Source organism: Amia ocellicauda, chromosome 6 (genome assembly GCF_036373705.1).
Source record: "Amia ocellicauda isolate fAmiCal2 chromosome 6, fAmiCal2.hap1, whole genome shotgun sequence".
In the NCBI taxonomy this organism is placed as follows: Eukaryota; Metazoa; Chordata; class Actinopteri; order Amiiformes; family Amiidae; genus Amia; species Amia ocellicauda.
Genome location: NC_089855.1, coordinates 30,979,591 through 30,995,550, shown reverse-complemented (window position 1 = coordinate 30,995,550; position 15,960 = coordinate 30,979,591). Strand labels below are relative to the sequence as shown.

At 39.5% G+C, this 15,960-nt stretch overlaps 1 protein-coding gene across 2 annotated transcripts in view; it reads right to left on the bottom strand.

The window, feature by feature from the left end:
• The window catches only part of fstl1b (follistatin-like 1b), a 52,833-nt gene extending 37,734 nt beyond the window's left edge, over window positions 1–15,099 (bottom strand). Inside the window, exons 1-2 of one of the 2 annotated variants that reach the window (XM_066706880.1) lie at window positions 14,993–15,099; window positions 14,815–14,871 (exon numbers count right to left, since the gene is read on the bottom strand). In XM_066706880.1, coding sequence (XP_066562977.1) covers window positions 14,815–14,871; window positions 14,993–14,995 — 60 coding nt within the window. In that variant the 5' untranslated portion in view covers window positions 14,996–15,099. The remainder of the gene's footprint in view (window positions 1–14,814; window positions 14,872–14,992) is intronic. The other variant, XM_066706879.1, reaches the window with a different exon arrangement.
• Window positions 15,100–15,960: the final 861 nt, after the last annotated feature.

Here is a 15,960-nt window from a genome sequence, read left to right as displayed (position 1 = left end):
CCCTGGATGGCATTTCCATAGCTATCAAAATGAGCGAGAGAAAAGGCTACATTACAAAAAGTAATAATAATCTGAAAGCTGACATCAGCTGTTTTGTGAATGATTTAGTAAAGCTCAGCAAATTAAAATGTCTCTAAAGGCAGATTTGATGACCATACATCACATTGATTTGGACATAGAAGCCATCAGTACTGCGAGCTGAGGGTTCATTTTAAAGCCATCATTAGCTATTTCCAAGAGTACACATATTATATATGTATATATATATATATATATATATATATATATATATATATATGAGAGAGAGAGAGAGGACATTACTCCAGACAATGCAAAATACACAGAGCTCATTTTTCATCTGACAATGACTGCAGTGTCCACTGCAAAACCCAATTAAAAATACTGAGGAGCAAGCAAAATATGTACAGACATTTTTTTTAAGCCTCCTCAATCTAATGACTATTCCAGTTATATGTGACTACAGTACTGCAGCAGCAATATCCTCAGCCATGGAAAAACTATGCCCATTATTCAAAATGTGATCGCATTTAAATGAAGAGCTGCAGTTCAACATCAGACATCTGTTTATTTAGCATTTAGGACAAGAACAAGCTTTTATCTTCCACATCACTAATAGAAAATACCATTTAGTCCCTGACAAGCCACACTGCATAATCACTTCAATACTGATTGCAGTCCTCAAGTTAGCTTCATCTGTTAAACAAGATCCTAGTAGTGAAAATAAGCTTTAAAGACAAACCCTTTCAAAAGAGAACTAGTCTCTAAACAAAATCAATCAGCACCTACTAAAACTCATTGTACTGCAAACGTCCCATTCCCAGTCCCAGCATGATTCAAATACCCTTTCAATCTATTGAATATTTTGTATTATAACATCAATAAAAAAAACAACTAATATTGATAACATAGGGAACTGGAAATAACAAGAAATGAAAAAGAAAATGGAGCAGGAAAGGCGAAGGCAAACCTTGGGCTGTGACCACACTTTGGAGTTAGCATTTGCTGGGAGAGTTCAGACCTTTTCAGGGTTGGGGGAATAATGAGGTACTGCTGCCATTAAACGCTCATAAAAAAGTGCAGAAAACCATCGAAGGGAGAAACAGGCCTTTTTTCCCCCCCGTCTGCCTGCCAAGCCTTCCCAGAAGAATGTAGAACTAAGCAAAGTCTAGACTGTACTTTCCCCTTTGAGACAACCCATCAGGGTACAGGAACAAACGAGACTCGGCAAACACAAATCCACAGTTCTGCCTCTTTTCCAACTTTCTTTTTTTTTTTTCGGTCCGTGATTTAAGTGCGATTTCAGGCCTGGAACACGCTTAGAATCTGCACAACTTCAAAACCATTACTATGTTTTCAAATTAAATCCTTGTTCTGGAATCCTAAGCATAACAAATGGCCTAATTTATGTATTTTTTAATAAGCAACCAGAGACCAGGCTTTGACACAGGTCACACACACTGTTTCAATAAACAATGTTAAACAATGCAAATTATCAACAGGAGGAAAAGGCACCAGACAAACTGCAAGGCTGCTTGAAAACCAGGTCACGAAGTCCAACCTCCACACTTGAAGTGGTCCATGAGTGGGCCAAGAGAGAACAAACATATCTGCTAAAGGACACTATTAGATTCTTCCCCGGTGAGGTAACACTCCTGTAATCACTTAGTCACAAAAGAAAGACCTTCCAAATTCCAGGGATTCTCTGCTTCAGTGCAGTCTGCTAATTGGCCTGAAGAGAATGATCAAAAAGAGGAGGTTATTTCCATAGCAATGCCAGGTTGCTACGGTAGTGCCTTCCCCTCAATGCTCACACAGTAAAGAAAACTTGCCCCTTAATGACCACCTGCGGCTTTTCTTCATTAGCATAGCACAACAGGAACAATTCATTGGAGATAGTTAACTCGCCGAATTGTGTCTGAACCTAGACAAGAATGTCTGTGCAAGGAAAACATGGTGTAAATATGAAAGCTACAACATGAATACATTTCCATTCACTCCGCAGTCAAAACTATCATGTTTAAAACCATCTGCCACCCATAAATAAAATCTGGAGCGAGAATGAGCTTAACGCCATGGTTCCCTTTGAAGAGCCGATACTCTTTGTAAGCTGGTCTGACAGATGAAATAACTTGTTTGTCATAAAAAAAGATGACTCATCTGTGAAGTTAATGCTTTTTTTTCTTTTTTAGTCTGCCACTAAAATTGAAAAATTCTTTAAATTGTTTTCTGAATAACTCCTTTCTGGCAGAATGGTGCCAATCATACAACATGAGCAACATACATCGAGGCTGTGCCAGTTAACTTGGGCCGGTGATGGTTTTCAGCAGGGGTGTCAGACTTCGGACCTGGGGGGCATCAGTGTCTGCTGGTTTTAGTTCCAACAGGGGCTCTCAATTATTTTATTTACATTATTTACTCAGGTAGGCTTATCTAAAACTTTCATATTTTATTTTTATAACGTTACAATTTGTTGAATACTCAAATCATTGAAACCACATAACTTTTCATCCATCCATCCTTGAAACTGCTTATTCTGGTGAGGGTTGTGGGGAAGCTGGAGCTGATCCCAGCAGGCATAGGGTGCAAGGCAGGAATACACCCAGGATGGGATGCCAGGCCATTGTTGTGCAACACACACACATACCTACAGGGCAGTTTCGGTTGTCCAATGAACCTAACCTGCATATCTTTGGATGGTGGGAGGAAACGGGTGCCCATGTGGACATGGGGAGAACATGGAAACTCCACACAGACAGGCACTGTGAGCTGGGACTTGAACTGGGGCCCCTGGAGCTATAAGGCAACACTGCTAACCACCGCACCACTGTGCTGCCCCATAACTTTTCAGCGTCTTAAATTAATCCAATGAATTGTTTAATTAGACCAATTAAGGAGCTGGAATGAAACACTGTCCAGGAGACACTGTGGTCCTCCAGGACTGGAGTCTGAAACTCCTGGTTTACAGAGTTTTATAGGTCATGTCTAAGTCATTGCGGTTTCTGTCAGGTATGTCCTGTAAAGCAGACCACATCCTGCTTACAAGACCAGAAAAAACAGAAGAAACTGAGTCAAGTTTGGAATGGATAAATTAGCATACAAACAAATTATGGACACTAATCCTTAATTAGAGTGATTAGAATAGTCAGGCAAATGCTTTACAGTAGTCCAGGAGATTTTTCAGAGTGTGAATGCGCGTATGTTTAAAATCAATGTGCATTCACCTCCGGCGAGAAGATCTTGCAAAGCAGAACAGGAGGCGAGACGGTCAATAATGCTATTATTAAACTGATAACATGAGTGTCGGCTTGACACTGAGAGCATGTTCGTCTGTCACTGATCTCCAGGAAACACATGGGAGGAGGGTTGGCTCTTGGAATTGAACTGGGCCATGGTCTGATGGGCTCCAACTTGACTGCTTCTCAGAGAACTCCGTGAGAACTCACCCTACACATTCTCCATGAACACATTGTTTCTCAATGTACCTTGACTCCATTTATTTATTGCATTATGTCTGTATCTTTACAGTCTCTTGGATGTTGAAAAAGGTTTGAACTTGGGCCAAGTGAAATTATTTCCAAACCTACCTATTTCATTTACTGTGGAAAAGCCCTTTGGATTACATTTAAGACGGTTTGAATATTGGCTTGTCCCTTATTTTATATGCTTGGTATCAGGAGCAGGGTCTGGGATGATATAATCCCAAGGAAAGATAAGCAAGCTAACCTGCTTTAATGAAGACACATGGTCTCACTTTCAGGAGATTGTGTAATGCTACTAGTGGATTACAGGAAATATCCATCCACGCTTAATTCGCATTGGTAATACACAGAGATTCAGACTTTCTTCTTCTGATTCCATAAAAAAGAGCCTATATTTCAGAACCAACTGTGATCATTCTTCATTTTCCTCTGCCACTAGCAACTATTCTTGGAACAGATCAAGAATAGGAAAAGAACATTGAGAATGAGACTACATTTAGTGCAAACTATTCCTCCGATTCTCTCTCACACATTATGTCCTCCATCTACACAATCCTAAAACAATTTACAGCTACACACAAACAGATGTTGAAGGAGTTTCAAGAATTCAGATTCACTTAATTATTGAACTCCATAATAACATTTCGGGAGTAGACAAATCCGATTCAGCTCTCTTACTGCTGCCCAATTAAGTATAAATACCCCCTCTTTATCACACACCCCCGGCATTCGTCGTTTCACATTCCACACCTCTCCTGTCACCACCTCTGCACCACCTGGTTGGCTCATTCCCCAAAGGGGGGGGGGTGGCTGACCATCATTCCCTGGAAGAAAATCAAAGCTCTTTACATTTAAACCTCTCACACCAAATCACAAATTGGTGTTGTAAGCTACTGAAAACTTTCTTAGGCGGATGTGTGTGTCTATGTGTGTGTGTGTGTATGTTAGTGCTGTCAAAATGTCTTGGTTACTTGATTTGCATGAAACCCCTTATGACAAAGAAATACAGTTAAATACACTCTAGGTATTCATACATATCTATAAGTACATATTATTACAGTATACGTATAATGTACTCTAATGGACTTCTTTTGGATAAGAAAGCTTTAAATATCTGAAAAAAAAATATATATATATATAAGAATTATACTGTCTAGGCAATAAGTAGGCGTAACACACAGCAGGTAAGGGGAGCAGTATAAAACATACCTTTCTCCTAAAGGGTTGAGAAAAGTAAATGCCAGGTCAGCAGCTATAGAAACAGCCCCTTTAGATTTCTGGATTAGAGCAGTTCAATTAGTTTGCCACTGGAGGTAAATTAAAAAAGACTGGCTGTCTGAAAACATGGTGAGCGCTGATAAGACTAGTTTCCAACAACAAATAGAAATGTGAAAAAATGCTGATACAAAGGCATTGCAAATATGGGGGGAAATGTGGGGGGAAAAAATGAAGCAAGGGAGCGTGTCTCAATAAGGTACAGCTTTTTTCTTTGTTTTAAAAAACACAACAAAAAACACCAAGCATAGCATGGAGACCACATAAAGACATCTGTACTAGGTATCAGAGCAGCAGTGCTGATGAAGACAGTGACACCCCTTGTGACACACACAGATGGGGCCACCAACACACAGATACTGACAATCGCTTCTGTTCCTCAGGTGCAGATATTCAATGACAGACAACTGTGTCAGGGTCACACATTGTAAGACTGGAACCATCCCTGTTTATTTTGCTGCCGTTTCTATGGAGTTCAGAATTATTGTCAAACAGTATTACTGTGGACAAAAAAAGAATATAAGAGAGCTTACAAATGTGAGGAGGATCTTCAATGTATCTTTCTTGTTTGGTCGCCAATGGATCACAGACTCTTTTGTTTAAAGCAGCCCTTTATGTCAGTTTCAACTACAAGGCTCGGTCGCTCGTCAAGACACCATGACTCTTTGTGTCAACTGCTTCCTGTTTTCAGCACTAAATACTCTTGCACTTAATGTACAGTTGTGATCATCAATTCAGTGCTGAGCTTTAAGTTGTCTTTTTGGGTGACTCCGCCAATGCCTCTGAGGATGAAGAATACTTGAACCGAATCTCACATTTACCTATGTGTATAAGCCCTTCAAACATTCAGTTCTTTTGACTATAGGTCACTATTCCAGGGAAGCAATTGTACTTTTGCTACAATGGTGACCAAAACTGAAATGAATATTCAAAATTAGGTCTTAAAAGTGGATTATAGAATTGTAACTTTACCTCCAATTATTTAAAAGGCAATCATCATTTTTAGAGCATTTTCTCACACTGTTTGACAGATTGCAAAATGCTTTTCAAAGATTACACTTTCAAGTTGGATTGACACCCATTAGATGTCTATAATGTACATTCCGGCTACTTGTATTATACAGGTATACACAAGCGTGTATAAAAATGTATGTTTGTATTTTCTTTGCTGCTGCTGCTACAGTGTGCTTTTTGTCATATTTGTATCTACTCTGCAAATGTAATAAGTTATCATAAATTAACTAGAGTTTTGATCCTCCATATGAATTCAGGAGGAGCAGTGGTTCGGCAACTACATATTAACTACCCAGAGACAGTATGCCCTGCTTTCTGTACATTAACCAATTCTCAATGAACTCACATTCAACCATGGATTTCTAGTAACAGGAAAACACGGTGATTGGCATTTGCCTTTTAACAAGTGAAAAATGACTTAATTCGTAAAAGCTTTTCATCCGAATGAATCAAGTGCAAATGGTTTTGGCTATAATTGTGATTTCCACTCAGTGTTTGTTGTAGCTCTAATTAAATTAAAGAGATGGGCATATACAGATTAGTTATATATGTATATATATACATACATATATATATATATATATATATATATATATATATATATATATATATATATGTATATATATATATATATATATGTATATATGTATATATATATATATATGTATATATATACATACATATATATATATATATATATATATATATATATGTATGTATATATATATATATATATATGTATATATATATATATAAGCTTTCAGAATACAGTGATGCAATAACTAAGATGAGCTCACTTTTTTATAGCACTGGGGGATTAATGCAGTAGGCTTTGATGATAACCCTCTCACAGCAGTCTCAATAATTTCGATTTTGCAAGGGAGGAATTCAAAGATTGCGTTGAGAACTTGAATCCAAAAGACAAAGACCAGGCACTGAATGGAGGCCACACAATATCTTCCAGCTTTGGGAACGGATGGCTAACAATGAGCCGAGAGCGGGAAAACCTTTGCTGCACAAATTAGTTCAAAACAGTCGGGCCAAATAAGCCTACCTCATCGCAGTCTGGAGGGGCTCAGTGAAAGTGGAGGGTTTACCCAGAAGCTTTAGCATGAATGAGGAAACAGAGGGTGTGAGAACGAGGGAGGGTGAACTAGTCCTGGGCAACAAGGGTGTGCAGACTATTTATTTCTGGACATGAAAGGAAACAAACCAAACAAAATAAAACAACACAAAACTAAAAGAATGAAGGAAAGGCGCCCCAGTCTCTTGGAACAAAGATGGGGCTTACATCTGCTAGCAGTTAACACAGCATGCAGAAATCAGTCCACCCTGCAGGCTTTGCTGTCTTTGAGGCCTGGACAATGATATTCTCTGCTCAACCTAGCCCTGAGCGAAAGGGAAAACATGCACGAAGAGAAAATGTATAAAACTCCTGAAGAACGAGTGAGGTATATGGCCTTTAATTGCCCTACTTGCACATTGCACGTCTCTTGCTGTGCAACACTCCTAGGGCCTCTTCGGGAACATAGCCAGGCGATCTGGAAGTAGGCCTCAGACCAACCATACAGGGCTCAGTACATGGGAACAACTTGTTGATGTCATTTATCATTGATGTGTATAATAAGGCGTGTGTACAAAAATGTACCTCACCTATCCTCTGTACTTTCAGAGCGGATGTCTGAATTAGAAAGAAATACATTTTTTCCACAGAGCAGGGTAACAGTAGTCTTTCCCATGAAGCAAAGGGGTAGGTTGAACTCATAAAAAGGCTGGCATTATATTCTGTAATGGAAACAAAATGAAACCATTAAGGCACATTGAATCAAACCTTTCATGCCTTAATTCACTTTCTTCTGCCAAGAAGAAGAAGGCTATAATCCTAAACTCACGTTCTGTGAGAGCCTCCTTCTTCTGTCTCACAAAACAAATATGTAATTTGCAATTATTTCAACACACAATTCACAAGAACACATCCACTGAGATGCAATGTTCTCCACCTTCAGAGAAGTTACATAAATTGGGCTTGGGAAATCACTTTTTCTTATTTTGTGCCCTAGAAGAGCAGGCATGGCTACTTATTTGAACAAAATACTACAAAAGACATTAGTCAATAGGACTGAACAATAATAATAAGGACCAGGAGAAGAAGGATGAGAAGGTCATTGAAATATTGAAGAGGCAACACAATCGCATATCACTTCAACGTGCTCTGTGCACATTCTGCTGTAGGACAAAATTAAAAGAAGTACCTCGGGGACATGACATATCTTCATAAGATCTCATGTTGGGTTCTAGTAAGGTCCCATTGATAAACTTTTTGCACTATTGTCAGCTTTCAGTTCATAGCACTGCAGTCTACAACTGAGGCTTTTCACAGGCCTGTGCATCCAAGAAAAAACAAATTGTCATGTGAAAGACTGGCTTCTTTGAGTCCCAGGGGGTGTCTCTCTAATTACATCAAGTCTGTCTATATGTTGCGGAGCAAAGCTACAAAGAAAGACACCGTATTGTCACAATTTGCATACTCTCATTCATTTAGTGTTGAATCGGGCACAAACCAGACCAACCTTTCATAGACCCGGCAAAAAAATTCTGTTAAAATTAAGCAAAACTAATTTACTGCTTCCTCGGGTCTGTTCTGTTATATTATCGTTTTTTTACAAACTTCTCTAAATGTCTTTCCATTCGAGCACTCACAGACAGACATGTTTAACACATTATGAAATATGAAAATGTGTGGGCAGGATAAGAAGAGTTCTTTTAGCACTTAGTAGCAGAAATAAGAGCATTATTACATACACCCAGATAAGACATGCTGAGGACCTTTCATCATTTAGCACTTGCTAAGTGCCAACACGAACACTACTGGGACCTTTCAGTCTGGTCTTTGGTCAAGGGGAAAACTATTGCGCTGCACTTTTTCTGTATAACTCAGCTGTTTGCTTTGCCTAAAATAAAGCTCTTGAACTCTTTATTCCTTTTAGAAGGCATATATAATCTTAAGAATTCTCACACATTTGGTTCCACTACAGCCCAGAGAACACAAGAGAGAGAGAGAAAATGTAGGCTATTCATAGTGAAAAATATACAGAGAAGTATATACATTTTTATATAATATTATATTTATTATTATCAGTGTTGAAACAGAAACGTTAGGGTGAAATTAAAAAGGACACAAGAAAGACAGCTATTTCTTTGAAGTTATTTAAGCTTTTAAAAGCATATCAGTATCTTCGAGCTTTGCTCCAAGTATGTACAGATCACACAATTCAATACTTTTCCCCCTTCCCATTTATTCAGTCCTTGATATTAGAATGTTAGAATAGTCCTCCAAAGTAGGTCTACAAGTCTGAGGGGCTGCAATGCATTCAAGTACTGTAATATTTAAACTTATAACTCGTCATAGTCTACAGAATATTATAGAAAACTTTTCTTTGAACTTTCTTTTCTTCTTTTTGGTTTTGAACAATGAACTTTTTTTTACAGGCAAAGTTTCCTATTATTTTCAGATGTGCCCTCTAATACTAAAACCAGGTTGACATATTTATTTTACAGATATCGTTTCTCCATTATTAGTTTTTCAAACTTTACAAAAATCAACAAGAAAGCTATTTTAGATTTGTTTTCCGTGCATCAGCTGCAAGTCTTTCATTTGGCCTTGAAGTTACACACACCAACACCACAATGAGCACAAAACTGTACCTGCAAGAAGAACACAAGATTTTCTGAAGCGCTACGTACTGCCTTCCAAATAGAACTGAGCCTGGAATATATTAGAATGGCCTTTTCTTCTCACAAAAGACACCTCCTCCTGTGAATTTATTTGCTCTGGTGGATAATTACTGTACTCAGAAGACCTACATGAGCTGTCTCTCTGACTGCTGGACCCCCCACTGACCAAATTAGTGTCGCCTGCACATAAACTGACCCTTTATCTGACAAGCATACCACATTCTTTAGTCCAGCTTGGTCACACAGAATCTGTGGCTGTGTGGCTTGGGAACTCCTGAAAAGATGGAGACCTGAACATGTGACCCATGTCTTGCAAACCCTGATTCTACGATTGTGGTTTTTCTTTTATGTGCATTTCTGGCCCAGATTCAGAGCTGCAGAAAAGTGGTCAGCTAAATTGTCAGGGCAGTCTTTACCTGACGTGCTAAAGAGCATTCAGCTTTCTCGACTATGTGCAACTTTAATTTATGGCCATGTGCTGCCAATCTGCTTACCAGAGCTGAGAAAAAAGCAAAGGAAAAAAAAAACTTACTTGGAGAAAAACGTCCACCTACTTCAGACCAAAACTAGTCCTTTATCTGCCTGATTATCAAGAACATGTCAAGAAACCCCCTCACACAGCCTACACACAGACGTACCCCAAGCCGCTTTCTTTGGCCTGAATGAGTCAGCCATAGCAAAAAAAATATATATATATATATATTTCTGGTGAATGTTGCTTTGTGGTAAATCATCTGGCAAGCAATTTTGAAATCAGCAGCAGAGCAATTTGAAAATAATTAAATGAATGAGGCAAAGCACAAGAATCAGTCCCTGCAGGGGCCTTCAGTAGACACCCGATTCAAAAAGCCAGGTATAATTTACAGCAGGCAAAGGTTACAATTAAAAATCGGAACAAAGGCCCAGATTAGATTAAATCCTCAACCCACTAGCCAATAGCAAATTCCAATTGCATCACTCAGCACCAGTTTTCGGTTTACCAGCGACTCCTTGGCTCTTCCAAAGGGAAAGCAGCCAACACATATTGGGGCTGGAATTTGTAATGACACCAGACTGATGGAAGGCAAATACAATTGTATTTTCTCCTCACTAGCCTTTCACTTTGTGAATAACAACCTCTCCTATTGTACCGAACAATATACTGTGTACTACACGTGAATCTTATCACAATAAGGAAAAAATAAACCTCTTGGGTAATCAACCTTCATATCTTAACCATCATCCCCTTCCATGGGATTGTTGCATTTGCCTTTATCTTTGTCTGGCATGAACACTTCGTGAATTTTAAGGTTGTTCCAGCTGCTAATGATTTACGTCTAGCCTTGTTGTGTATTACTATCAGTAATACATTTGTAAGTCCATCAATTATACATATATATACATACAAGTTAAATGCTCATGACTTGGTTGTCATATGATACAGAAAGTGTTCTTTGTTCTCATTTTTCTAAAGGTCAGGGTGTGTAAATTCTGCAAAACAGCCACACACTAGCGAAGCGAATGTGAGATTTTCAGGAAAACACATCTGGGTTTAGACATTTAATCTGTATTTGATGTGTGGACTGTCAGTAAAAGAAGTGCCATTTTCCTGAGCATCTGTGCTTGCTTCAATTCACAAGACAACTGAATTCTATTATAAACTGGAGTCTGAAAATGTAGGGACCTTTTCTCTTCTATAACAACTTCCTTTTGAAATTAGGTAATTTGGCACATTCCGCATGGTTTTACTACCATGATTTCACTTGGCTTTCCTACACTTTACTGTGATTTTACTACCGTGTGCTACAGAAGACTGAATACCATCATACAATGCTTTTGATTATATTTTAAATACATTTCAAATCATGTTTCCTTCAAATAAATTGTTCCCCATTTCCTCTGGGTGCGATGCCTCCCTTTGGGGATTTCGACTATGAGGGAACACTGTGACTCAAAACCGGGCGAAACTGAAGATGCCATTTAAAATCATGAGTGAACACTCAGGGCTGGCCCACTCCTAAAAGCATATCCATGTACTGAGCACATCGACACATTGAACAATCTCAGAGTGGACAGGCTGATGAGTGACTGTGTTGTGCAGTGACCATGGCTGGACTGGAACTCCCCGGAGCCAAAGCAATTAATCTACCGCGACCCATTCACCCATTATACTACACAGCGTGAGTGCCAGTCTTCCACGCTCAAGGCTCCTCAAATACAAATGAGGATGTTACGACTGGAACAAACAAGCCCCGGCAGAACAGTCCCCAGTAAGCCCAAATTGCCTGCCACGTTACCTATCTTCTCAAACAGTTAGCTTTAAACTCTTTCTACACAAATATCCCAGCAAGGGGTTTCTTATAGCAACAATCCATGAATACTAAATCCATAAGTTCGAGACACTAACGTTCCCCCGACCGAAACTATAATAATGTCTGAAATTACTGCGCAACAGAGCCGTCTTGCATACCGATTATCTCATCTCAAAGTTCCCCCCTGCATATTACAAAAATGGCACTGGAGCCATACCACTGTGAGGTAATAATCGGCTCCAGCTGCAGAGAGACTGTGCAACTACAGTTAAACCCTTCTTTTGTTTGTTTTTTCTTTTCATTTTTTTCCACCTTGTCTGCCTTATTTCCAGGCCCTTCCATTTTTGGACTGGCCAGAGAAACAAGGGGCGATTCCAGCACTCCAACTGTCTGTCTGTCCCTGTAGTTTTCCACACCCCTTGCTTTCAGGATTGTGCCATTGCCATGTCAAATGGCATCCGCTTTGCCGCAAATTAAAAAAAAAGACTGTGCTTTAATATGCGGGTGATAAATGCTTCTAAAGCATGCTTAGTAGATTATCACCATGTTTTACGCATGGCACTGTGTAGGAAACCATAGTGAAAGCATGACAAACCTATAGGAAACCACTTTAAAAGTATTCTAATATCTGTGACACCGTATATCTAGACCCCTACATATTGGTACACAGAGAATTAACAGATATTAACATTGGTAAAGCCTAGGTTTAAAGGAGAGGGATAGTCCATTTAAAACCGCCACCATTCCAGGCTTAGAGATATTACAACTCTCTGAATGTAATCTGATGGGGCACAGAATCCTAGTTTTTATCACTCTATTTCGGGTCAAGGGGAAAAAATAGTGCTGGTTGTGGGTTTGTGTGGTAGCTGAGTCAATTAACTGTAAAAAGCTGTGTTAGAGTTATATGGCACTGAATAATGCGACAGCACCATCCCAAAAGGGACAGTCCATAGAAAATGAAGGGCACTGCCTATTCAGCAAGGAGGGGTAGCTTTGGGTTTCTGAGGATCAGAACCTGAGTTAGGTTACGCATCTAGGCAGTGATAAAAATCAATGTTTGGGAAAAATGGGCCCAAACTGAGCAGGGTTATTCTACTTGTTTCTGACAGACATTGACTCTGGTAATCTCAAAGGCCTACAGTTCAAATATTTCAAGTAAGAATGTAACACAATTATCCTCTCACCAAAAAAGAAAAACTCTAACAGAACATGAAAGAAAACAGACGAACGTGCTTTGAATTTGTGGACTCTGGAGAGTTTGTCTAGGATTGGTAAAAACAACCAAATAAGATCCCATAATTACATCTCCCCTTAGCAGACGACATACCAGGGAGTTTTTTGACTGACGGACGCCAATAGTAGAATACCTTTTAAAACTCTGTTCAATCAGCCAACCAGATGCCTCCCAGCTGCTCACCTGCATTTCTGAGGAACAGACACCCGCTGTGTCTCATTAGAGAGCTGCACCAACAGCCTAATGCAGTGTGTGCATCATCTGGGTCACAAGTCTCGTTTGCTGAGCCCGGGAACTTGGCACTTAGGTGACCAAGCCTGGGGGAGTGAGTTTACCTTGACGCCTTGCGCACACCCCAATACCTGCCAGCGGGAAGCAGCTGCATTTGCACAGCGGTGTCAGAACTACCGGCCTCCTTTCTCCCTGCTGGTGTTTAGCAAGCCAGACCCCGCAAACAAAAACAGACTTTTATCCTTCTGCTTTAACAGTTGGCCGTCAAGTGGTTTCATTTGCTTGCAGCGGCTCAGCTGGGACCAGACTAAAACAAACCCCCCCCCCCCCCCCCACCATCCCCCTACAATAATACTCCATTGTCACACAAAGGGTTAATTAAAACGGACTGTACACATGAACATGTACCTGGTTCAATAAATACCTGCAGCTACAGCTCAGACTTACAGCTTCCAAGCAAGTACTAATACCCACCCCTGCAATTGAATGTAAATATACGCCTGGATGTCTGTTATCTCTGTCACAAATATTTGTCCGCAGATGGATCCAGCATTCCTGGGTGGCTGGCTTATTGTAAACCTGAGACAAGAATGTAGCTGTCTGAGATATTTCCACAGTGCATTGAAGTGTGCACTTTTCATATCAGCAGTTGTTTTCCTTGTGTTAATTAATCCAGTACACCATTACATGATGCAATAATCTTATTTGAGCCTAATAATTAGTGAAAATTACAGTTTTTGTTATTTCTTTCTTATTTAACTATAGACATACATTTGATTGTGATGGAAATGATACTTTTTCCCACAAGAAGCAGGTTGTTAATATGCATTGTAGAATGGATATTAATGCATCTTATATGTGTATTTATTTTAACTGACCATGCACAAGACAGACAGACAGACAGACACATAAATAGCCGATTGCAATGACAGAATGAGAACTTCAAGCCTTTTATTATTCAAACCTACAGCGGCAGAAGTTTATTTCAACCAGCACATGATAGCTTCGGCTGTTAAAGCTTCACACTCCTATTCTTTGGAGCAATTGTGTTTCGCTGTCATACCAGTCCTGCTGAATGTATTGTCGCTCCACAGAAAGAAAAAATAATAATAATCCAACCCTGTTACAATACTAGCCATCTTTGATTCCGTACTTTAACATAATTACAAACCGACTTAAGCGGTGAGATATGTTGCAATGCTATACCTTCTCGAAAACAAAAGTAAATCTGAAAAAGATGCATGCAATTTATTTATTTATTGAACATAAGTTAAATAATCCTTTTGGTGGTGTGCTGTTATGTTTAATCCACGGTATTAACTGCCCTCTTTCTTTTTTGATATATGTTTGGCATTTTTACCCAAGTCCGGAATTTCGCCAGTTCTTTCACAATACCTATATGAACAAAAACAGTCGCCTTCTCCAAAGCAAAAGTTGGAAGCTGCACAAAATAACATTTTTGATTTTGAGAACTGAAAAGGGGAATGAAGCACAACTGCTCCAATATGCTTGGTAAAGAACAAATAAAACGTACCTCAGCATGACAGCAGGCGATGGCCAGCAGGACACACACAGGGATACTTTTCAACATCTGCGGAGAGAAAAACGCAAAGATGCAAACATCGGGAGATGGGAAGAATAAAAGGCAGCCCAAGTGATTCAAAGAAACGATTTGAGATGTAACACGAAAAGGGAAACAGTGAGTTACCTACCATTTTCGAAAGCTACACCTTTTAAAAAGAGCCGAAGAAAAAAAGCGGTCTTGCTCGGGGAAGAGGGCGCAGAAGGAGTGGGGATTTCAGGAAACTGGAGCCCAGCTCAGGAATTTAAGCCCCTCTCCCCCCTCTGTGACGTGGCCGGTGGGAGCGAACAAAGCTGCTGATCTGTTCCAGATGTATGAGAAGTAGAAGGAGTCGTGAACAACGTTTCACCACAACATTAACCAGAAAGTGATTATTACTCAATGACAATACTGATGCATGGGAGAGAGAACATATCCATAACGCTAGGAGAAGAAGCAAGGAAAAATTACACTTTCGTGTCTAGCTTCTCCCTTTTCTGGAACAAGTACGTCATGAGATCCATGCATGAGACCAAGAGATCCATGCAAAGGATAACACAGTTATCCATTTTAGTAAATGTGACTTTCAACAATAGAAACTAACAATACAATGTCATGACTATTGTGATTATGATTATTACAACATTTGAATTATATTAAACATGTACAGTGAGGGAAAAAATTATTTGATCCCCTGCTGATTTTGTACGTTTGCCCACTGACAAAGAAATGATCAATCTATAATTTTAATGGTAGGTGTATTTTAACAGTGAGAGACAGAATAACAACAAAAAAATCCAGAAAAACGCATTTAAAAAAAGTTATAAATTGATTTGCATGTTAATGAGGGAAATAAGTATTTGACCCCTTCGACTTAGTACTTGGTGGCAAAACCCTTGTTGGCAATCACAGAGGTCAGACGTCTCTTGTAGTTGGCCACCAGGTTTGCACACATCTCAGGAGGGATTTTGTCCCACTCCTCTTTGCAGATCCTCTCCAAGTCATTAAGGTTTCGAGGCTGACGTTTGGCAACTCGAACCTTCAGCTCCCTCCACAGATTTTCTATGGGATTAAGGTCTGGAGACTGGCTAGGCCACTCCAGGACCTTAATGTGCTTCT